At 31.7% G+C, this 23,989-nt stretch overlaps 2 protein-coding genes across 4 annotated transcripts; both read right to left on the bottom strand.

The window, feature by feature from the left end:
* Positions 1 to 652: 652 nt before the first annotated feature.
* LOC132299998 (small ribosomal subunit protein uS9-like) lies at positions 653 to 1,428 on the bottom strand. Its single transcript, XM_059796922.1, has one exon. It carries the CDS (start codon positions 1,338 to 1,340, stop codon positions 906 to 908), a length of 435 nt encoding a protein of 144 aa, XP_059652905.1. The 5' UTR covers positions 1,341 to 1,428; the 3' UTR covers positions 653 to 905.
* An 11,617-nt stretch (positions 1,429 to 13,045) lies between these two features.
* LOC132299996 (protein ALP1-like) lies at positions 13,046 to 20,760 on the bottom strand. Of its 3 annotated transcripts, none has more exons than XM_059796920.1 (2): positions 19,192 to 20,760; positions 13,046 to 13,554 (listed from the first exon to the last, which is right to left on the bottom strand). In XM_059796920.1, the coding sequence occupies exon 1, from the start codon at positions 20,617 to 20,619 to the stop codon at positions 19,261 to 19,263; it is 1,359 nt and encodes a 452-aa protein (XP_059652903.1). In that variant the 5' UTR covers positions 20,620 to 20,760; the 3' UTR covers positions 13,046 to 13,554; positions 19,192 to 19,260. The 3 variants fall into 3 exon arrangements, with proteins under 3 accessions (XP_059652903.1, XP_059652902.1, XP_059652904.1); XM_059796919.1 differs by having other exon boundaries at positions 13,046 to 13,474; XM_059796921.1 differs by having other exon boundaries at positions 13,046 to 13,471.
* Positions 20,761 to 23,989: the final 3,229 nt, after the last annotated feature.

The raw sequence follows: 23,989 nt of genomic DNA, 5'->3' as shown, positions 1-23,989 counted from the left end.
AAATAGTTAGAATGATAGGATTCGTTCAGGGAGTGATTTGTCCATCATAAAAGAAAAAGAGAAAAAGGGGGTTAAGTTCCATTTCTCCCACTTTCGTTCATTGGTTGAGTCATTGTTAAAATGAGACATGCCTATCTCTATCTCACACTAAGCCAGGAAATTAATAAAAAATAAATTAGGGAAGAATCTCTTCATCAACTCCCATGATGTTTTACAAATCACATAAATGTAAAATGCATTTAATGAAGAAACCACTACCTCTAGAAACCAACTCTAAAGTTTCAAAGTGTCAAAAATGTAATCAAGTGTACTTCGATTCTTGTTAGGAAAGAAGTGTCAAACCAAAAATACACAACAACCTAAATGCTAAAATTATGACAACCTAAAAACATGCAATAACTAGTAATAGCTCGATGTAAAAAAATGCATTAGAAGCTTGACATGCGCTTAATTTCAAGCAAACACATGATACACACAAGCATATCAATAATGAAATGTGCAATCTAATTCAGCTTTTAAACCATATATAAAAAAAAAAAAAAAATGAAAATTGAAATTAAAATAAACAGCATGAACTAAACCGTATTGCCGAAATTTTAAAAAACCCATAAAGGTCATGGATTTGAATGGTAAAGTAACATATAAGAGTACATTATCTTGAAATAAATCAACCAAAGCAATAAATATTCAAACTTTTAACTTCTGGATTCAAGACATTTAATAATTCAAAGGGTCAAAACTCAAAAGCATACTAATATCCATCTATCATCCAAAAAGACATATTAATAGGCAAAATCAACTGTTGAGGTCTCAGAAAAACCTCTCAAACACCACACCCTGGTCCTTAATAAGTAATCAAAACAAAAAGATAAGAGAATTTGAGAGCATAACTGATAGTATAACTCTTAACGGTACGATTTCTGGAACCTGGCACGAGCACCACGACCACCGAATTTCTTGGGCTCGCAGCGTCTGGGGTCGGCGACAAGGAGGGTCCGGTCGTACCTGACGAGGATGTCCTTGATCTCCTTCTTGGACTGCTCGTCGACGTACTTCTGGTAGAAGGCGACGAGGGCTTTGGCGATGCTCTGGCGGATGGCGTAGATCTGGGAGGTGTGGCCACCGCCCTTGACGCGGATGCGCATGTCGACGCCGGCGAAGCGGTGGCGGCCGAGGAGGAGGATCGGCTCGTACGCCTTGTACCGGAGGATCTCCGGCTCCACCAGCTCGATGGGGCAGCCGTTGATCTTGATCAGTCCCCTGCCTTTCTTGCAGTAGGTCACCGCCACTGCAGTCTTCTTGCGGCCGAAGCACTGTACGGACTGGATCGGAGCGGCCATTTTTTACTGTTTTGGCCGTCTACAGCGGAGGAGTGGTCGCAGAAGAGGGTTTCAGAAAAAATTATACGGGGGCGGAGAGTGAGTGGGAGAGATTTATCGAGGTTGTGTTAGGGTTTTTGGAGACTAGCGAAATCACGTAAATGCCCTGGTAATTAGTGTAATTACAAAAGTACAACTGTTTGATTGGTCACTGGTCAAAAACTCATAAGTAGGGTGCAGTCAAATGTGAGGGATTTTTATTTTTATTTTTATTTTTTATTTTTTATTTTTTATTTTTTATTATTATGATTAGGATTAATAATCTCCGGACCATTCAAAAATATTTTTTTTTTCTTCATTTTGAGAGAGACGAATATTAAAAAAAATTAAAAATTACATGAAATACTATATATGAGTTGTAAAATAGTATGCATTGGATTTATTTGTTTGTTTATTTTACTTTCTAATTAATTTTAATGCTTGCAAGTGTTGTATAAAATCTCACTTGAGCAGCCATTTGAGTTAGGGACAATTGTAGATGCTTAACACGTTGGATAATTATTTGGTTTCGTCGTGCTATTGTATTGAATAATTCGTTGCTTTTTCAAATCGAAATGACAAACAACAGAAGAAATCCTCACCATTTCTATCTCTACGACCACCACCCTCTTAACTGACCATCACGTATTAGGATTGTTAATGAGTCGACTTTAAATTATTTAGTAACAAAATTTATCCTTAGGTGAATTTGAATTTTTGTTTAAGATTGTTTTGACTCGTTCATAAATTTATAGGCTACTAGTAACGCAAGTCCTATATATTCATGAGCTTAAAAGTTTATGAACCTATATGTTCATAATCGTACAAGAATCTAGACAAGTTCATGTTCACGAATTTAGACGAGTCAAGCGCAATACTCTCGTAATCGATTCGTTTACTAAACGAGTCCAAAAACCAAAACTTAGACTAGCCGAATCTTAATTGTTTACCCGGTTCATTTGTAACCAACCCTCTAGACTCTGTGAACCCTCCGTTCTCATTGATTTCTCTGTAAAAGAAAGCGACATATTGAAACCTCACCAACACTTCTCTCTCTAAATCCCCTTGTTCTCCATTGTTCACTTTAAAATGATAATAGATACCTATTGTTTTCCTTCTCTTTTGTTTTTGTTTTTGTTTTTATTTTTATTTTTTGTATTAAATACTTATAAAATTTTAAAAATGACTCCACTCAAATTACAAAAAAAGAAAAACCCACTATTGCCCCCATAACATTCTTTATCTTGTTGTTCTGGTCTGCTTAACACACACACACACACACACATACACACACGTTCTGAACCTTCTCTCAAGTCATCACCCTCTTTCGTAGAACCTTCTCTCAACTCCTCACCCTCTTTCTCTAACACTGCAAGAAAAATGCGCCATTTATATTTGAATTCTAACTTAATCTCATCATTTTCGATCGATTTATATTTAAATGTCACTTAAATTGTTTCTTGAATTATGTTTTAAATTTATTTATAAATTTTCTTGTTCTTTGAACTCAAAGTTTGTTAAATCAAAAATACCTTCCAATAAAGAAAAAGAAAAAAATTGTCAAATCAAATATATATATATATATATATATATATATATATATATATATATATTCAGTGGCGTTCAAATTGCTCCCTGGTGAGCATGGAGTAGTATACTCACTTTTAATCCTGACCTTAGAATATTACGGTAATTAATTAATCAGTGTTTCCTTTTTATATTTAAGGCAATTGTTTTTATTTTTATTTTTTATTTTTATTTTTTTTTATTACCCTTATATATTATTAATAGGAAATGACAAAACTAGACATGTTTTTAATGAAAACAAATTAAAACCAAATTGGTTAGGATTTTTTTTTATACGAATTCATTTCCATCCGAATTCTTAAAGCATACGAATTAAAAATAATAAAAAAATTTAATTATTTTCAATTCCTTCCACGATAGAAGGTTAAAATATAGAAGGCAACCACTAAAAAAAATAAAAAAAAATGAAAATTTCAACCCCATTAACTTTATATTGTGACGGCGCATTCCATCTCCATCACCACCACCTACCCCGCTACTGTCGCCACCTTCACCACGGCCACCACCTACCCCGCCACTGCCGCCACCTTCACCACCACCACCACTTACCCCGCCACTGCCACCACCTACCCCTCCACTGTTGTAGCCACCACCACCTACCCCGCCACTGCTGTCGCCGCCACCACCTACTTCGCCACTGCCGCTACCTCCATCACCGGCGCCTACCCCGCCATTGCCGCCACCACCTACCCCGCCACTGCCACCGCCAGGTGGTGGAGGTGGCGGCAGTGGCGGGGTAGGTGGTGACGGTGGAGGTGGTGGTGGCGGCGGTGATGATGGAGGTGGTCCATTCCCTTTTTCTTTCATGTTTTATATATTGGGTTACATGATTTGATAATTTTGTTTGTCTTTGAATTATTTTTTATGCACACATATACAAAAAAACATATTTTGAGAGTTTAGTAAGCAGTTGTTTCATAGATATAAATTAAATGCAAGGTTGAGAAGGAGACGATTGTGTGTTAATTTTTCAACGGGTATGCTTTGAGAATTCCCTGGCTGAACGGATAGGAACAAAGGGAATTGGAAATTATTAATTTTTTATTTTTAATTGGTATGCTTTGAGAATTCGGATGGGAAGGAATTTGTATAAAAGAAAATCCTCAACATGTCTAGTTTTGTCATTTCCTATTAATATTATATAATGGTAATAAAAAAAAAAGCAATTGCCTTAAATATAAAAAGGAAACACTAATTAATTAATTACCGTACGATTATATTCTAAGGTCAAGATTAAAAGTGAGTATATTATTCTATACTCATGATGGAGCCATTAACCGCCACTATATATTCTAAGGTCAAGATTAAAAGTGGGTATATTATTCTATACTCATGATGGAGCCATTAACCGCCACTATATATATATATATAGATATTTTAATTTCTAGATCATGGATAAGTTTCCTAGCTCTATGTGACTTTTCAAGTTGCAACAATCTTGGAAGAGAAGCAATGCATTCAACAATCTTGGAAGAGAAGCAAAGCCTGAATGCAAGGTAAGAGACAAGTGTTTTACATTATGAAATTTAGTTTTTAAAGACCGCTAGAGATAAAAGCACAACTATTTCAAAGAATCCAGATTGAATCTTGAGATATTATTTAAAGTCTTATTGAATCAAAGACTAGATATTTTTTAAATTGACATGTGAAAAATGTGTATAAAATATATAAATCTAGAATATGAGAAATAATAATCAAATCAATTGTAACACTAGAACATTTTAGATAAATTAAAGACGCCAAAGTGCCCTATAAATACTCCTAGCAATTACTAATCAAATAGACATGCATTAATGTTTTGACTTGTGACCTTCTAACGGAGTTAAAAGACTTTTTAGAGAAGTACGGTATATATAAGCTTAAAAATCTGTAAAAATAAAAATATCTGCGAATTCATCACTGCTAGTTGTCGGCCAAGCATGAACTCCAAAAGTTTTAGAAAATTATGTTTACACCATCATAAAATTTATGAAATTATGTATAACAGGGATTAAATTTTAACAATTGGCCCCCAAAATAAAATTTTGAAATTTTAAAGCACAAAACTCCCCAAAACCAAAATCTCTTCAAAATCTTCTTTTAACAGTTTCATGTTACATGTTTAACATTTTATGGTCATTTTTCTAACAATTAACACTACTTTGCTTTCTTCTCCTCAACTATTTGAGTAATATTTTTTATAACACAAGTGTACCTACTAATTTTAAAAATAATATGAATATTATCGTAACAAAGTAGTGAAATACTAATATATATAATATAAAAATTATTACAATAATAATATAATATCATTTTCTAATTCATTTCAGAACAACTCTTAGTATAGAATTATAAATGAATTAAAATTTTATAATACTATTACTGAATATATGTATAAAAATAAAAAATTATAATTATATGTAGATGTGTCTATGCCGTATTCGTGTCCTACTTTTTAAAACGTGTATGTGCTACATAGCTCTCCATCATTCACTTTAGAATCAGGCATGACCCTACTTCATGATTGCCCCTGTAAAATAAAAAATAAAAAAGGTAATATATACCTATTATTTTCCTTCTCTTTTCTTTTTTCTTTTTCTTTTTTGTATTAAATACTCATAATTTTAAAACTGACCCCACTCAAATTACAAAAAAAGAAGAAAAACCCACTATTGCCCCCAAAACATTCTTTATCTCGTTGTTCTGATTTGCTTAACCAAAAAAAAAAAAAAAAAAAAATTGGCGTCATTTTCTTGAACTCAATCTTCTTCTCTCTCAACTCCTCACCCTCTTTCTCCAACACTGCAAGAAAAATGCAGTATTTATACGTGAATCCTAACTCAATCTCATCATTTTCGATTTATATTTAAATGTAAGAGTGGATTCAGAACTTGTTAATAGGGTGAACTAATAATTTTTTAGATGGACTAACACTGGTAATATATTTTTTTTGGGCTGGGCCAAAATTACCCATAATAAAAAATAAAAAAAATTTGAGGTAGGCTTGAGCCCACCAAAGCATATACTTAGATCCACCCTTGTAAATGTCATTGTTTCTTGAATTATGTTTTAAATTTATTTATAAATTTTCTTGTTCTTTGAACTCAAAGTTTGTTAAATCAAATATTGTTTTTTTCTTTTTAATTTCTAGATCATGGATAAGTTTCCTAGCTACTGCAACAATCTTGGAAGGGAAGCAAAGCCTGAATGCAAGGAATGAGACAAGTTGACTTGACAAACTTTAAGAAGGCTTTAGAGGATGAAATTTAGTGTTTAAAGACCCCTAGAGATGAAATCACAACTATTTGAAAGAATCCAGAGTGAATCTTGAGATATTACTTAAAGTCCTTATTGAATCAAAGACTATATATTTTTTAAATTGACATGTGAAAAATGTGTATAAAATATATAAGATCTAGAATATGAGAAATAATAATCAATTGTAACAATAGAACATTTTAGAGAAATTAAAGACGTCAAAGTGGCCTATAAATACTTCTAGCAATTAGTAACCAAATGCAGCTGAAGTATTTATAGGCCACTTTGACATCTTTAATTTCTCTAAAATGTTCTATTGTTACAATTGATTATTATTTCTCATATTCTAGATCTTATATATGAAACTGATAAATGTAACCATCATTGTAATGGAATTAAGACTTTTTAGAGAATTACGGAATTTCTAAAGTTAAAAACGTCACTGCTAGTGGCGGATCTATTAAGGGACCAAGGGGATCATGACCTTCAAAAGTTATTTAAAAATGATGTACTTCTTTGTTCTTCTTTAACAGTTTCAGGTTTCATATTTATTTTTTTATCTATTAAGGGACAGGGGATCATAACCTTCAAAAGTTATTTAAAAATTATGTACCTTTTTTTGTTTTCTTTAACAGTTTCAGTAATATTTTTTTATAAAATTCCAGTTACAATTTTTTTGTTTTTATTTCAACTCTAATTTTCATTTTTTTTATCTTCTATTTTTTCCACATTTCTTGAGTCTTCCTTGAAGGTTAAAACTTAAAAATATTTTACATTTGTGAGAGCTTTTGTATTTGCATTATTAATCCTTTAATTTTAACTATAGCTTTACTCTGCAATATTTTTTTTTTAAAAAGGACAATTATCACCAACTATGCGCTTAATGATATGATTTTTCAATGATTTTATTTTTTATTTTTACCACAGGTTGAATCTTAAAACAAAGGATTGTTGCAATCATATATTTTTTTCACTGTATTAATATTCATGAAATCATGTGTTGTTGCTACTACTCATCAAAAAGTTGTTACAATTATATCATAATACCTATTTGTCAACATTGAAACTAAATTGCTCTTAATTATCGGGAAAAAAAAAAAAAAAACTAAATTGCTCAGAATTTTAGTTCTACTTTAATAATAGATGATTTTTATTCTTTAAAAAAACGTGAGACACAATTTTAATAATAGATATCTCGTCAAATTTTCATTTTGTTTTGTACATAACTAGATATTTGACAAGTTTTTTTTTTTTTTAAGTCCATCTTTTGTTTATATTTTAGTAAGATGTAAAGTCGGTGTGTACCTCCTAGATTATGAAACACTTTTTTGATTTATTGGCAATATAATATTAGATTTTTTTTTATTTTTTTATTTTTATATATTAAGAATATTTACTAGACCTTCTACTGAAAGAGAAGTATATAACAAGTTACAAATTTTTTTTCTTAAAGTCCTATTTCGGAGTTAATAGTTTGATCCCCAAACCAAAATTCCTAGTCCCTCGTAAATTAATGAATTATGATGATTATAATTTAATTACCCGTAGATAGGGGAAGATCGTTAAAGTAACGCGCTATCTCATAAGATTGAGATAGGCTCTACAGACTAAGATAAGGACTACGACTAAAATAAGGATTACAGATTACGATAAGAATTACAGAATACGATAAGGATTAGACCAACAGATTATGATAAGGATTAAGGACGACGTGGACAATACTTAACATCCTGACCCAAGTCCTATAAATAGGGAGGGCTAATCGAGGTTTGGAGGTAGGCAAAAAAAACCCTAACTCAATATCTCGATTTCTCCAGAGAGGTTATCATTCACACTGACTTGTTCCTTGGAGCCTATTCCACCGGTAACACACTGGTATTTGTAGGATCACTTTTTCTTCTCTTTATTCAAGAAAATCAATAAAAATGAACTGGAAAAAAAAAAACAAACAAGAACTATAACTACGCAAAATCTAACTATTCTGAATTAAAGGTGTGTTCGACTGTATAGAATTAGTGTCGTAGAATTAGAATATGTAGAATTGGAGAAAATTTTGATTCATTTTTGTGAGTTACTTTTTTTCAATTTCACAAATTCTAATTCTAAGACTCTAATTTTATGCAACTGAACATACTCTAAAAGAATTTTGTGTTAGGTTCTAACTTGGCATAGGAAAGGTTGGCAATTTAGTAAGTTGCCTCATGCTATAATTCAATAGTTTTTTTTTTTTTTCATCAAATCATAGCAATGCATTAAGAAGGAGAGGACAAGTCCTCAAGAATTACATCAATGAACCATTGCAGATCACTTGGCATGAGCAACCAGTGCTTGCCAAAAAAGTCCCTCTGAGGTTGGATGCCCTCAACATAGTCTAATATTGTAAAAGATTCGTTGAATTACGAGCGGTCTTTTATAATTAAAAAATAAACACATTAATAACACTTTAAACTCAGAAGCCCACTTGCTCACCTGGTGAGCAACTTACATAATCTAAAAACCCAAACAAAAGTCAAATTCATATTTTCCTTTTACAATATATTGACAACTTAATATTAATTTATACGCTTATATTTATATATTATATATACATATTGTATAAATATATATCAATAAATGTATTATACCGTATAAATTACATTTATATATCATTATGCATAGGTATAATCGAAGTATACAAGTGGATTAAAAAACCCGAAAGAAAAATAAGATTAGGACTTTGAAGAAGAAAAAAAAAGTAGTAAATTTTTGTAATTAAAAAAGGGAAGAAGAAAAAAAAAATAGGTGAAAGAGGATTAGGAGAGATAATGAACTATGTCACCTGCCATTGAACCCCCATTGCAAGAATCCATAAAAGCTTGGCCAAATTTATGTTTTGTCATGTAGTTTTGGATTATATTACATATATAATATATAACATCATATTATATGGGACTAATATTATGCTACTATAGTTGATATTTTATTATTATTAGGTTGGACATAAAAGAAACTAACTAGGCTACTATAGTGAAGATGGTTACATTTTATTACAAAAAATATACGAGGCTTTCCTTGTCTTTGATATCCCATTCAGAGATGAAAAGAAGACAAAACAGTGGAGAGGAGAGAATGGAAGAGAAAAGAAAAGAAAAGAAAATTATATATTTTTATATATTTTTTGTAACGACCCAAAATAAGGAGTAAAAACACAAATGGTATTAGAGTTGAGTTAAGTTAAAAATGTGGTCAACGAGGATGTTAAGCGGTAGGGAGTGATTTTGACGACCTCAACGGAATATAATATTTATAATAATATTATAATATTATTAAAGAACGCAGTTATGAACAAGGTAATATAATTTTAGAATCATGTTTGTATAAATGCACTTGTTTTTTTTATCTATAAATAAATATTCTTTATACTTATTCTCATGAATTAAATTAAAAATATTTATGTCATTTCACACTAGAAAAAGAATGCATTTATAATATTCTTAAAGGAATATACTAATGGGAATTTATGAACAAGTTACTTATTATTATAACTCAAAGTCCACATCCAGATCCTTATTGTAAGCAGAATTTATACACTATTCCGTACATATAATTCATCTCATACTCTATTTTACTCTCAATGTGATATATTAATTATTTAATCTCTATAAATTTAACTTTTATATAATTAAATTTTGACATTCCAAAAACTTGTAGATTCATTTGTAAGACAACTACCTTATAGGAAGAAAAAAAAAACAAAAACAAAACTTGAATTTTGAGGAATCAATTGAATATGTCGTAAAAATTGATAAAGGTTTTTTAAATAATTTTTTTTCCTGGCTTTTTTAAATAATTAAAAAATGGAAAGATAATGTGAATACATAATAGATGTAACTACTAATAATCGGGTGTAACATAACAGAGGCCGTTACTCACATAGGGTTAGGGCAGTGGCGCAAATTCCTACTGCAAAATTCAATAAATATACGTTCCTAATGAATTTGTATGATTTTTTGTATTTTTAGAAAATATTATTTAATATAAGTAATGACTCATTCATGAATTTTAACTTTTTAAGAGGTTGACAAAAAAGTTAGATAATTTAGGTTTGTTGTTAAATTAATGAGCAATAATGGACTTTAAATACTAAATAGAAATAAATAAAATTTATCACGTTATGGAATAAAATTTAATACATTATACTGGACTTTAAATTTAATACGTTAGTAAATTAAAGAGCAATAATGGACTTTAAATAAATATAAATACTAAAATTTATTACGCGCATTAATACGTTATACAACAATACTTTATTGAATTAATGAGCAATAATGGACTTTAAATAGAAATAAATACAGTAAAATTTATCACCCACATTAATACATTATTCAACAACGATTAAAACCATTATGCATTTGCCAAGCCTAACAGCCTTAAATGGCGCCATTAAAGTTAACAAGCCTCGAGCTCTTTTTTTTATTTCTAAGTTTTCCTTTGAATAGATATAATTGAAAAGAAAAGGAAGAGATGAATAATAATTTTTATATTTGATTTGTTAATGAAGGGAGAAAATAAAGATATTCTATATGAAAAGATTTAGAGATAAATGAATGCAATTTAATTGACACTTTCACAATACCGTAAACTAATATTTTAGTGAAAAGAATAGTAAATTGGTAAACAGTAATAATACATCTTTCGAATTCAGAGTACAGGAATTTATTTGGTGGGACCCACACCTCTCTCAAATACTCACGTTCGGCAACTCCAAATTTAGAGTATGTATTATTTTTATTGGTTAAAATATATTTTTTTTCTTCTTTAATTTTTTTCAAAACAAGAATACTATTATTATTATTATTATTTTTTCGATTCATAATTTATGCATCGGTGAGGTTTGATCACTTAGTCACCATGAATTCCAAAGTAACAAGGATGTAATAAGAGAGACGAGAATCTTTCAACATTTTGACTAGACAGGTTTTGATTTTATTTTTCCGGTTATTATATGGTAGTCGGTGAAATTTCTTAAGGAATAAATTGTTGTGATTTTGAATTTGCTAATAATTGAAGTTCAGAATTCTAGTTTCGTAAAATTAAATGTAGCTTATAGGTATAAATAAATAAATAACAAATATATAAACAAGTCGGTTGTGGATTAACTCGCCCATCTTTTTTTTTAAACCTTTTACTTTAAAAGGTGATGAAGTATCATTTAGGCTACAATAGCATACCATAATTAGAAATAGAGTCGTGATACATAATCCGACGAGTTCAAATGGAGAGTTGAATACTCTTAGTCCAGTTGATTGCATAATGCTTCTAATTTAGTTGATTGTTGAGATGTGATTCATTTGAAACGTAATATGTCGGATTGATAATAATTTATTTTGTAGTGACTGATGTGAAATATTTGATTATAAAGGTGAAGTTATTACCTCCACAAAGCATCAACACTTGTTAATTATTCTAGGATAAAATCCTTTTCAGTTTCAGTTCCATCCGATTAGTGATTTATCCTATAAAAATATTGTGAAGTGAGATGAAGATCACACAACATTATTGTAAGATAATTTACTAAAAGGACGAAACCGGACCACTGTTGAAGATTTGGGTCCCTCTCCACGACCCTACCATAGCATACTATAAATGGATAATGCCCTTTGAATTTCATAAAATTTATACAAACTCTTTTATGTCCTTTGTTTTTACCCAAAATATATTCACATGCACAAAAAGAAAATTTGTGATAAAAGGAACAAGAATTCAAATCAATCTTGAAATGGTCCTCATAAAATTGATTGGGAATTTGAAACCCACCCCCAACCCACCCCACACACACAGAGAGCTGGTGGCAAGTGATCCCTTTTGCTTCATGTCAAAGCCAGTAGCCACTAATGGCTAACCACAAAGAAAACGCCAAGAAGGTGGCTTCATGATGCAGAGCTGGGACAGTGTCCATTTTCATTAATTTGTGTTTGGTTCCATAGAAAATGCCTTGCTTTCTGTTTAATATCTTAGGAAAATATTTACTTACATGTGAGTAGGTGTTTTCAGAGATCCAATCACAAATTTATAGTAAATTACATTCTGGATTCATCCACCCAGGGACGGAGGCAATTAAGGACCAAGGGCACGTGCCTCCCTGAATTTTCTCCATCTCTTATATAATATATATATTTTATAATAATATATATATTTTTTAATGAAAATATGGAAAGTGCCCCTCCTGAATTTTTTCATTCTATAAATTAATTCAATTCTAAAAACATCACTCTCTCTTTCTATATATATATATATATATATACATACTTATATATATATACATTATATTATAAATATATGTTATGATATACAATACTTATAACGTGCCCTCTGAAAAAAATTTCTAGCTCCGTCATTGCATCCACCCACTCTGTTTTCCTTATTTATTACCTTCCTGTATTGTCCTTAATTGTAACATCCCTTCATCGTGTACCATTTTGTTAGTATGAGCACTAGACAAGCGTTCACTAACTCTCTTATCCTTTCCTATCAAATCCTCCCACTTTAGGAAGGATAATAGAACCCCTCTATATCGAAAAGGTTTGGAAGGACTTAAAATGGAGCAAGTTTGGTCCAAGATTTGACCCAATTCGATCCGAAGTCCACTTTGATGGGTTTGGATTTTTATCGTGAATCCAAATTTAAAAACGGGTCGGATACAAATCAGCATTTAGGAATCCCCTTAACAACTCAGTAGAATGTTTTTTTCCCCATTGTGCTTCCCCTTCTGTTTCTTCATTTCTTCTTGAGATTCTTATAACCTGCTTTTCAATTAAAAGGCACGATCAAAAACTGACATCTTAACAACTTAGATAATCTATAATAGTCCTAAAAGAATAGCAGAATAAGAAAATGGCGCTCTGTTAACATCAGATGCTGTTCTTTGGTATCAGTTTTGTATGATATTAATAATACAATGATTAGGGAAAAAAAATAAAAAAATCCTTCAACTTAATTCAACAAAGCCATACCCAACCATTCCGAGACACGTAAACCATTATTCCGCTCAATTCAAGATGGAATTTTCTGTGAGACTAACGTGTAACTGGATTTACTTGCATCGTTTCAGCTCTTCTTATCTTGCAACTCTTTTCAAAACAAATTGTAAATGTCTTCCTTACCATATTCTGCAAATGTATACCATCCTGATCTCGAGATGAACTACCACGATCATCTTTAGAATTTAGATATGCATTCATCTAAACACTGGTTTCATCTTCACGGACACGCTGGTTCTTCACTGCCTCATTTTCAGTACATGAAGGCATCTTCTGCATCCAGGAAGAACAGTTAGAAGATAGTGTCAAAGTGTTGGACCATATGCACAAATGGGGTCATCTCACCACTGAATCTGAGAACAATTAAAAGCATGTCATGGCAAAATTGATCAAAATCCAACAGTAAATAGGATTGGAGAGGGTATGACTTGAAGCAGACATTTATTGAACAGGTTTCGGTTGCTTACAGATCATTTTTCTTTTTTGAAATTTAATCTCAATAACTAGCTTAAAGGAATTTGTTCATCCTAGCAACCCTTATGAAATGTCAAATAATGAATTTTGGACGGATTACTGTAATTAAATCAAGATACAGACAGTACACCTCCATCCCCCACACCCTCCTTCCAACCCAGACATGCTGGCCAAGGAAAATTAAAGTAGAAAAAGGAAAAATAACAGAACAAACTGATAAAAAGAATTTCAACATTTCAAGGTACAGAGTCTTAACTGATTTGAGAATGTTGGGAAAAAGTTGTCAATGGTTATAAAGATGACCACTAAAAACAAACAGATATTCTAGAAGGTTTCTATAATGTCATCATCGCATATTCCTCTCTCCCTCTACTTTGAACCAAGACTTTTCTTCAGACTTAGGTTCTCTAGCTTCCATTCTCAAGGTACATAGATCCACCTGTGTTCGTTGAAACCTTTTGGGACGTCGAGACCTATATAAACACACAACTGCTTTGCTACTTGTTGTTCATTAGAATAGTTTCAAACCTTTTTGTTTTTCCTTCAATGCTCTATGTTAAACATTTTTTCAGGGGACAATTTATTTTCATTAGCCAGCTTCACGAGCCTAAAAGGGTATGAATAGATACAGGTTAGATCATTCCTCTTTCATATATTCATTTAAATAAAATAAAAAAAATGTTCAAATAATAGGTAACATTAAACTGAGCAAATTGGTCAAGGAATACCAGGCGCAGCCTCCACTGGGCACATTCTCTACGGGCCTATTTGTAACAACTAACAAGGCAGGGGGCATCAGACATCATCTATATACAACCGTGTTCCCAAACTTGTTCAGCTACACAATCATATCACTTCTTTATATATATATATATATATATTTATAAATACAGTTCCATCTTGTATAGTAATAGTTTTTTATAGATACAAAAGCACAGCCAACATTATGTGTTCTTCGTACTACCAGTTTATCAATTGCAATTTAATAAGCTATCACTCAAAAATTATCCTGTCCTTCCTATCATCACTGAAGTTCGTGTTCATATCTATATTTTTGGAACAGAATATCTTCAGCAATGATGTTCAGCAGAAACAATTTATAGATACCTTATGTTTCATATCTATAGTATATATAAATTACGCACATGCACACAGTTGATGTGGGCCTGTTCTTCGATAATAGTACTGTATAACCTGCTTCATATACAAATCTTTCTAGCAATATATTTTTTTTTTCCTTCCCAATTACATTCCACAATCAATCAACACACAAGTATTGTAAAAGCTATTAGCTTGAACATGAAATGAAAATTTAATTAGTTGCATTAGACAATGAAAAAATGTAACTGGGGCATGATAAGATTCAGAGTTGGCTGAAATATAGAACAAATACATCATGTACAACAGGGTATTTCTGGCATCAAATAAGAGCCAAAAACTTATCCAGACAATAATTATCAAACATTGCACAACAATCAAAGGAATAATAAGAATATAAGGCATTCCCAAGGCACTGATCATCTGTCCTGATTTGTTAGATATATTATATAATTCACTACACAGATGCAAATATATGCCTGTGGAGATAAATACACAGTCTCTTTTAACATTTCTCATATTCATAGGCATTGTATTCATGCCTGGGAATGAAATTACAGTGTGTTTAGAAGGAATGATGGCTTCTGATGGCCACCTGCCTTCAGTTTGTATTTTCCATTTGCCTTTCACATGATTTGCACGAATTTATAAAAATAACTAGTTTTAGGAATACCTTATATGGTTTACAAGAGCAAAACCTTCCAAAACTCACATGCATATCCTTTTAAATTTTCAAGATTAGAGAAAACTAAGATGAAAGTTATGGCATCCTCTCATGAGCTCCCTTATACATATATCATTGTTGTTGTTATTGCAATTACCCTTGAATTTCATGATCCCATGATGTCTATCAATGGAATAGTCAATGTCTCCTTTTGTTGTTTCTGAAGCATGTTCTAAAAAAAGTTAATATATATAACCCTTAACTATGGAATTATGATAATATCACTGAGTATAAGCATCTTTGGCATCTTGAGGAGCATCAGTTTTAGACATGTCTGGAGGATCCTTGTTCAAAAAATGGATCAAATTTTCGGTGGACTACAACACTTACTTTTCTTTCAGAATTGGTATAACTAGAACCTGAAGTTGATTTTCATAAAATAATTTTGTAAGTGGATTAATAGTTGACCATTGTGGTTACACAACCACAAAACTGATATGGAAAAAGATATCCAGCAACAAGTTACAGCCATTTTCGAACGGTATACTTCATCTGTGTGGCATATGGCCATTGTTTAAATATATCACTTTTATATGAATAGCACCCCCATTTTAGGTGAAACTCCCACAGCCCCACAAGCCTTGATATGCCTATCATCTCTTTAAAGTAAATAATACTGGTAATTTATCCAAATAAAAAGGTAACCTTTTGGCATAAATCTTCTCAAGATCTGTCTCATGCTTCTTACTTTAATAAGGAAAATAAAATAGATATCATATATCATGTCTGACGGTTTTCCTTTTTTTTGTAAGTATATATACATGTCACATGTATAATATAAATATGTAATCTTATGCATAGCATGTAATGTAATTACATCAAACCAACTCCTATACATCTTATATTTAGGGGAACATGATACCCATGTCATCTTCTATTTAGGAGCACACAATACCTATGTTACATGGACACAAAACTGAAGCACACGAGACTATTGCTAAATATTCACATTATTATATATTTTTTATTTAATGTCCAGAGTTAAAGGCATTCTATAAGATAGTGTTCAATATAGGCATTTTCACTTTTTTTTTTTTTTGATAAGTCATTTTCATTTTCACTAATTTTGAAGCAATAATATATAATAAAATTGAATAACTTGATATGCCTTTTAGGTGCATGTCCAATCAAAAGTGTCATTCACATATCCCATGCATATGTTCAAGCATTGTGTGTCCAACACAGGTACTTCATTGACTTTTTAGGAGTCCATGTAACATACCTCTATACATAACTTAGTCCATGATCACAAACAAGCAGCATTTCTCAAATAACATAAAACATACGAATCAAATCATATTAAACACAACAAAGGTTGTACCCTAGTGGCATTTCCTCACCTTCCAAAATATAAGATTGATGTTCAAGTCCCATAGGGGCAAAGTAGGTGTGAGTTCAAATAGGAAAACAAATCATATTAAACACATGCACCATTCAGATAATATTCAATCTCAAAAATAATAATAATACTAATAATATTAATAATAATAATAATAATAAATTTATTTGAACGTCGATTGAAGATCATAGTCTTCTATTAAATTATAACCAACCATCACATAATAATCTTAGATTTTGTTCTAAAAAATTGCTATAGCTTGAATTACAACAAATATACAAGATCGTATCTCATATTAATTTATTTTTCTTTTTCCCCTCTAACTGAAACCTTGAACTGATGCTTGGGGGTTAAGACGCAAAGCCACCATGCCAGAGGTAGACTGGTTATATCATACTAATTTCAATTAAACTCAACTGACTCTTCATGAAACTTATTATTTTATTTCAATTTATATAATTTCATTCATGAATAACATGTATTATATATAAAACCCAAGTTATGATTCAACAAATTAATCCGAGGATGTCAATGGGCCAGGTATTATACGAAGTGACCCCATCCCAATCCATTCCACGAAGAAAAATCAATCACCATTCACCAAACGTGCCCCACTGCAGAGTCGGGGCAATTTGGAATGCCCTGCATTGTATAAATTAATAAAACTAAATACAATACTAAACATATTCAAGATAGTTTTTTAAGAAAACACTTTAAAATATTTAAAAAATTATAAAAAATGATTTTTGTAACTTTTATGATTACAAATCCAAAATATCATGAAAATTAATGAAAAGAACAAAAATACAAACAATACAATATCTATTTACACATATTTTTAGATACAGATAATACAATATCTATTTACACATTTTAAAAATTAAATGGATGACATTTCCAGACCCGCTTCTAACCGAATTAGATGAGAACCAAACATATAAAAAGAATTAAATCAGGTATGAAAGAATTTTACAATATATATATTTTTTTGATAAATAATTTTTTTTACAATTATTATAGTTGGAAATATATAAAAAGAATTAAGAAGAGATCAAACTTTTAACAATATATGAATAAAACACTAACAGTGAATCTTTTACATAGAGACATCCTTATAATGGCATGAATTATCACATACAATCTTAACAAAACAAAAAACACGGCCTCTAAGTTTATTAAAATTAAGCACATGACCATAAAAAATGTCTAAAGTGTTATAAAATAAACAGAAATAAAACCCTCGAATCACAAGCAAATGGTTCTGAATTTGTTAGAAAACACAGCCAAAACAATTCATATATGTTGATTAACTTGTTTATCTTATAAAAATATAGTATTCATGTAATATATATGCATCTGAATAAAAAATCAATTTTAGGATTACCACATAAGATTTCAAAGTAAACCCTCCAAAGTTCCAACATATGCCCTCTTGGATCTTGTACAAAATCCTCCAAAGGTCATACACATGCCCTCTTGTATGTTCAAGATTAACTATTATAAATGAGTAAGATTAGATTAAGACTAAGATGGAACGATTGCAATTTTTTCTTTCAAAATCTCCCTTCATACTTTTAATTAACTCGTAGGCCACTGTCTCTTTTCTCATAACATCGCAAAGTTTATGTTTGAACAACATGATTGCCCGATAAACTGATTAGACCCACTTAGAAATATAAAAGAGAATCAGTAGTGTCTGACTACTCCTTACTTCATTAACGACAATATGAATTTCAATCAAGGATTAACGGTGCTTTGGCATTTGATTATTACCATTACAGAATCCCTACTTTGCTCTTCAACCACAGAAATCCCTAGAGGGAATATAGCAAAAAGAATTAAAGAGAAAAATATGACATGCCATCACTTAAGAATAAATCACTTGTTATTATTTAACATCACTTGTTATTTGAAACTTATTGGCATTTTGAATTGTCTCCTCTCTAGCATTGCATCAATCAACAACTTTTTTATATGATCATTAAAATAAATAAACAAAAGGAAAAAGAGAAGGAAAAAAAAAAAAGAACTTTGTAATAGGCTTCTCTATTCTCACTTAAAAGCAAACACTGAAGGTAGCTGAAACAATTTTTTTAATAAGAATGCTTTAAGAATAAAAAGAAATGGTCAATAGTGGTAGAAACATAGTATAATATCTCCAATCTTGCAAGGATAAAACTCTCATGTTGTAATTGATTTATGAAATAAAGATTGGTGATCCTCAAAAACCAATTGACAAAAGAAATGCACAACTAACTAGAAGAGAAATTCACAAGTATAAATTGGAAAGGAAAAGATAAACCTATAATTCAAAGAAACAAAATGCTTAGTGTAGTCAATGCAATTATCAGTTACCTATCTCAAAAATTGTTGAATAAAGTTTTGTAAATACTCTGATATCAAACGCTGCAAATCCATGATTTCTTAGTTGAGCTGCAACTGTACTGAACTACTGGAGTCCAAAGTATGATCTGATTTTATGAACTCTTTTGCCCTAGTAGCCAATGCATTTCGTATAACAGAAGCATTTCTCTCAATTGAATCCTCAGTAGCCCCATAGTACTGAGAGCTCTGATCATGCAACGAATAATCACCCAATTCGTCACACAAAGCCGAATAATCCTCCCTCATCAGCAAAACATTATGAAGTATGGAACAAGCACCAATGTAAGCCACTGCAGTCTTGAACTCCTCTTCCATTGGTTTGCTCAGTACACCCCAATTCTTCAAACTCGCAATTGTTCTAAGAGCCGGTAGACGCATCAAATGGTGTGCCGAATTGAACTTATCTTCAAATGACTCCGGCATTGGATCAACAAATGGAACCAGTAGCCAAGGTAGCAAAGGGTACCCTCCATCCCCAACTAAGTACTGAGGTATAGCCACACCTTCTATGTACATTGGCGGAGAATTCAATAAACCCCCTCCTTCAACATCTTTATACAAAGTTGAAGACTTGAGAACCCGAGAATCGCCCTTGTCACCATGAAAACCTGCAACTATGCTCAGAATTCGCGACGACGAATCCACAACTATTTGTGCTGCAATGCTCTCTTCACTGAATTTATCTTCCGATGATGATTCATGCACACTATTTCTTACTATCCTGAACCTCGTACAATCAATAATTCCACAACAATTGGGCAATCCGGTCAGGGTTTCGAATGCTGCTGAAACGGATTCGAGCTCCTGTGGGCTCGGAAAACCAACCCAGAATCTGAAATTCGTGCAAAGAACACGGCATAACTGTTTGACACAGAATTTGGTAATCGGTTCTGAAACCCCAAACCGCCCCGATATTTCCTGGTAATCGGCGCCGGAGGACAGCCGGAAAAGGCCGATACCGAGTCGGGATTCGGCGGTGAGAGAAAGGGGTGACCCAACTGGGTCGCGACAGTCGAGCAGTGGCTCGAGAAGGCCAGAGAGCCACTCGAAGGTCGAAGAACTCATTCGGAAACAGAGCTTGAACGAGTCGGGGTTCTGCGGAATGGCCGAGTTGAGTCGACTCAGTTGACCGAGTCCTGGTTCGAGCTCCTCCTCTGAGTCCTTGGAATCGACTTCTGGTTGGTGGGTTCGTTTCCGTTTCCTGGAAATGGAGAGGAGAGAGAGGGAAGTGACGATTTCCGAGGTGGAGAGGAAATGGTGGAGGAGAGGAATTAGGTTTTCGTAGAGAGAGGAATTGGAGATGGTGAGAGGGTCAGAGGAAGGGAAAATGAGGAGAAGGAGGAGGACGAGTTGTGAGATTAGGGAGGAGAGTAACGCTGTCAAAGCTCGATAATCCATTTCTAATACTCTCTCTTGATTTGTCGGGAAATGGGGTTTCAATTCTCGAGAGCCAAACAAGAATTGACTGTGCGTGTGTGGAAGAGAAATCTGAGTGGGCAGCCGATAAACATACCTGTGTATTGTTTTTGTATAGAAAGGTTTCTTTTACCACACGTGAGTATATTTGGAATCTGGATATGTTTTATAGAATCTTGATTATGGGCTTACCAATTTTATTAAGGTTAAATTACTCACCTCCCCTCTAGTTGGCTAAAAACTCAAACTGCTTCCCCTAATTTTCAAAAATATCATTTATCTCCCCTAAAATAAATGTACATCAAAGTCAATTAACCAGCCATTGGATTTTACCAAAAAGACCTTACATTAAAGTTATTATTTTAATACAATAAGGGTTAAGTGCAAAAAAATCCTGCAATATACAAGATGTGCAATTACTCTCTCCTATTGTATATTGTACGTAGAACTCTCTACTGTTTTTAATTTGTGCAAATAAAGACAAATAATATAATTTTAATATTAAAATTGCTAAATTAGTCTTACTTTATCATTAAAAAAACAAAAAAGCAAAATGTTAAAATTATCCTTAAAGTCATAACCTAACAATATTTTACTTATTTAGTATTCCTTACACCCAAACCCATATGTTATAACTGTTTTTTGGCCATGTTCATTTTGGATTGAATGATGAGATGTAGTATACTTGTTGTCTACCTTGACAATTACTGCCAAGCACTCTCGGGCCTTCCAGTTAGCCTTGATTTCCAACTAAACAAATCCATCTGGAAATCCCATCATATTACATGTAGTACCTTCGCTGTACTAATCTTCACCTTAACTGATGTTATAATTTTTTTCTTTCTTTTTTTTTTTTTTTTTTGCTCATTTTGGTTGATTATATTCTTTACCTGTAATTTATGTTAGATGCAGTGGTATGAGTGCTTGTGATTGGCTCCTTCAATTTCTAACCAATTCCATAGCTGTTAACACAAAATTTAAGAGCAAAGCAGAGAGGAAAAAAATTGAGAAACAAAATATAAGAGTAAATCAAAGAGGAAACAAATGAGAAATTTTTTTTTAGGAAAACACAAATTTAGAGAGAGAGAGAGAGATAGAGATTAGTAGAGAGAAATTTTAGGGGGAGAGAAATTTTAGAGAGAAAAATAAAATTAGAGAGGGATAATATTGGCAACAACGGGATTTTTAGAGAGAAAAAACAAAATTAGAGAGATAATATTGGCAGCACATACTTTGTAGAGAGAAAAAAAAAATTATAGAAAGAGAGAGAAAAAAATATGGGCTGCCACAAGATATTTTAGAGAGAGAAAAAATTGAGATAGAGAGACCGCCACAAACAGATATTATAGAGAGAAAAATATATATATATATATATATATATATATATATATATATATGGGGGCAGAGAGACGGCCACACAGAGATATTATAGAGAAAATTTTAGAACAAAGAGATGTTTTAGAGAGAAAAAAAAATTATAGCGAGAGAGAAAAAAAAAATTTAGATATATATATATATATGGGTGGCCACAAAAAATATTTTAGAGAGAAAATATTGAGATAAAGAGACAGCCACGAAGAGATATTATAAAGAGAGAAAAAATTAGAACAAATAAATATTATAGAGGGAGAAAAAAATTAGAGAGATATAAATGGGCAGCCATAAAAAGATATTTTAGAAAGAGAAAAAATTTATATAGAGAGATGGCCACAAAGAGATATTATAAAGAGAGAAAAAAAAATTGAACAAAGAGATATTATGGAGAGAAAAAAAAATTTAGAAAGATAATATCGGCAATCACAGAAAGATATTTAAGAGAAAAAAATTGAGATAGAAAATGTTTTACTTGGATAAGTCTTAAAGCACACCTAAACAGACCCATTTAATGTTCAAATGTATACAAAATTAGTAGGGGCATTCTTGTCACATAAAAATGACACTTTGGGTTTTTAGAAATAAATAAAGTCACCAACTACTCCTTTTCAATAAATCTATTCAATAGGAGTCAAATTGCTCAAATGATGAATAATAGAGGGAGTTATATATACTTTTTTTTTAATTTTTAATAAGGATGTTTCATGCACATTTTGTATATGGCTGGAGGATTTTTTGCACTTAACCTATACAATAATACTTTATTCTTATAAGTCGATCGTGCCCTTCCCATCACCCATTACAACTCCCTCAACCAAACAACCTCACCGTCCAGCCCACGGACCAGGATCACCTCCAGTCACACAGTATCCCATTTTCTCCTTTTTGTATCAATGAACAATAGTTACTAAGGTGGGTAAAAATGTTTATTTGTTTTATACACAATTTTCATATATATATATCTATATACTGTTCACAAATACTCTTTCTTCTTCCCTCCCTTACTTCAGCAACCTATTTCAGCAACCCAAATCCCGCCATTTTCTTCTCTCCCAAAATATTGATTTTGACAAAATCCCGCCATTTCAGCAACCCAGATTTTGATTTCTTTCCAAAATATTGTTTCTTTCCAAAATATTTCAGCAACACAGATTTTGCCGTTTGCGTGAAGATTTGGAACACGAGAAGGACCATTGATTTGTTTCCATAAATTCAGATGTCAGTCCAAATGTTTGGGATGTTGCTCTGTTCCAATATTTCTCAATTCCTTTGTTTCCATAAATTTCTCCTTTCATTTGTTTCCATAAATTTTTACTTCTATTTCTTCATTTACTAGGTCATTTTATTCTAAAGATTTGTTTCCATAAATTCAGATGCCAGTGCAGATGTTTGGGATGTTGCTCTGTTCCAATATTTCTCAATTCCTTTGTTTCCATAAATTTCTCCATTCATTTGTTTCCATAAATTTTTACTTCATTTTCTTCGTATACGAGGTCATTTTATTTCAAATTAATATAGCAATATTGGAACAGAGCAACATCTGGACTGGTATGGTTTTTTTGTTTAATTATTTGTGTACTGCACAACATCCCAAACAGTTTGTAATTTAAGTCAATATAAGTTGTACACAACATCCCAACATAATCCTAATAGATTATTTGTACATAACATCCTAATCGTTTGTAATTTAAGTCAGTATAAGTTGTACTTAACATCCCAACATAATCTTACTTGCTTAGATTTGCCGAAGGTTTCAGAGAGAGAAAGTTAGAGAGAGAAATAGATTATTTTTTAGTTATTTTCTTCTTCTTCTTTCAAATCTCGATAATTCTCTTTGATTTATTTCCAAAACGAATCACACATCTATTTCTCAATTCCTTTATTTCCATAAATTTCTCAGATCTATTTCTTCATTCATTTGTTTCCATAAATTTTTACTTCCCTTTCTTCGTATATTAGGTCATTTTATTCCAAATTA

This window comes from Cornus florida, unplaced genomic scaffold (genome assembly GCF_030987335.1).
Source record: "Cornus florida cultivar Cherokee Brave unplaced genomic scaffold, ASM3098733v1 CherokeeBrave_3.0.0_Hap2_Chr03, whole genome shotgun sequence".
In the NCBI taxonomy this organism is placed as follows: Eukaryota; Viridiplantae; Streptophyta; class Magnoliopsida; order Cornales; family Cornaceae; genus Cornus; species Cornus florida.
The sequence above is the reverse complement of the archived record's forward strand: the minus strand, read 5'-3'. Positions and strand labels throughout refer to the sequence as shown.

Coding starts and splice junctions, on each gene's coding strand:
- LOC132299996 (XM_059796920.1), bottom strand. CDS start 20,619: ATGGATTATCGAGCTTTGACAGCGTTACTCTCCTCCCTAATCTCACAA.
- LOC132299998 (XM_059796922.1), bottom strand. CDS start 1,340: ATGGCCGCTCCGATCCAGTCCGTACAGTGCTTCGGCCGCAAGAAGACT.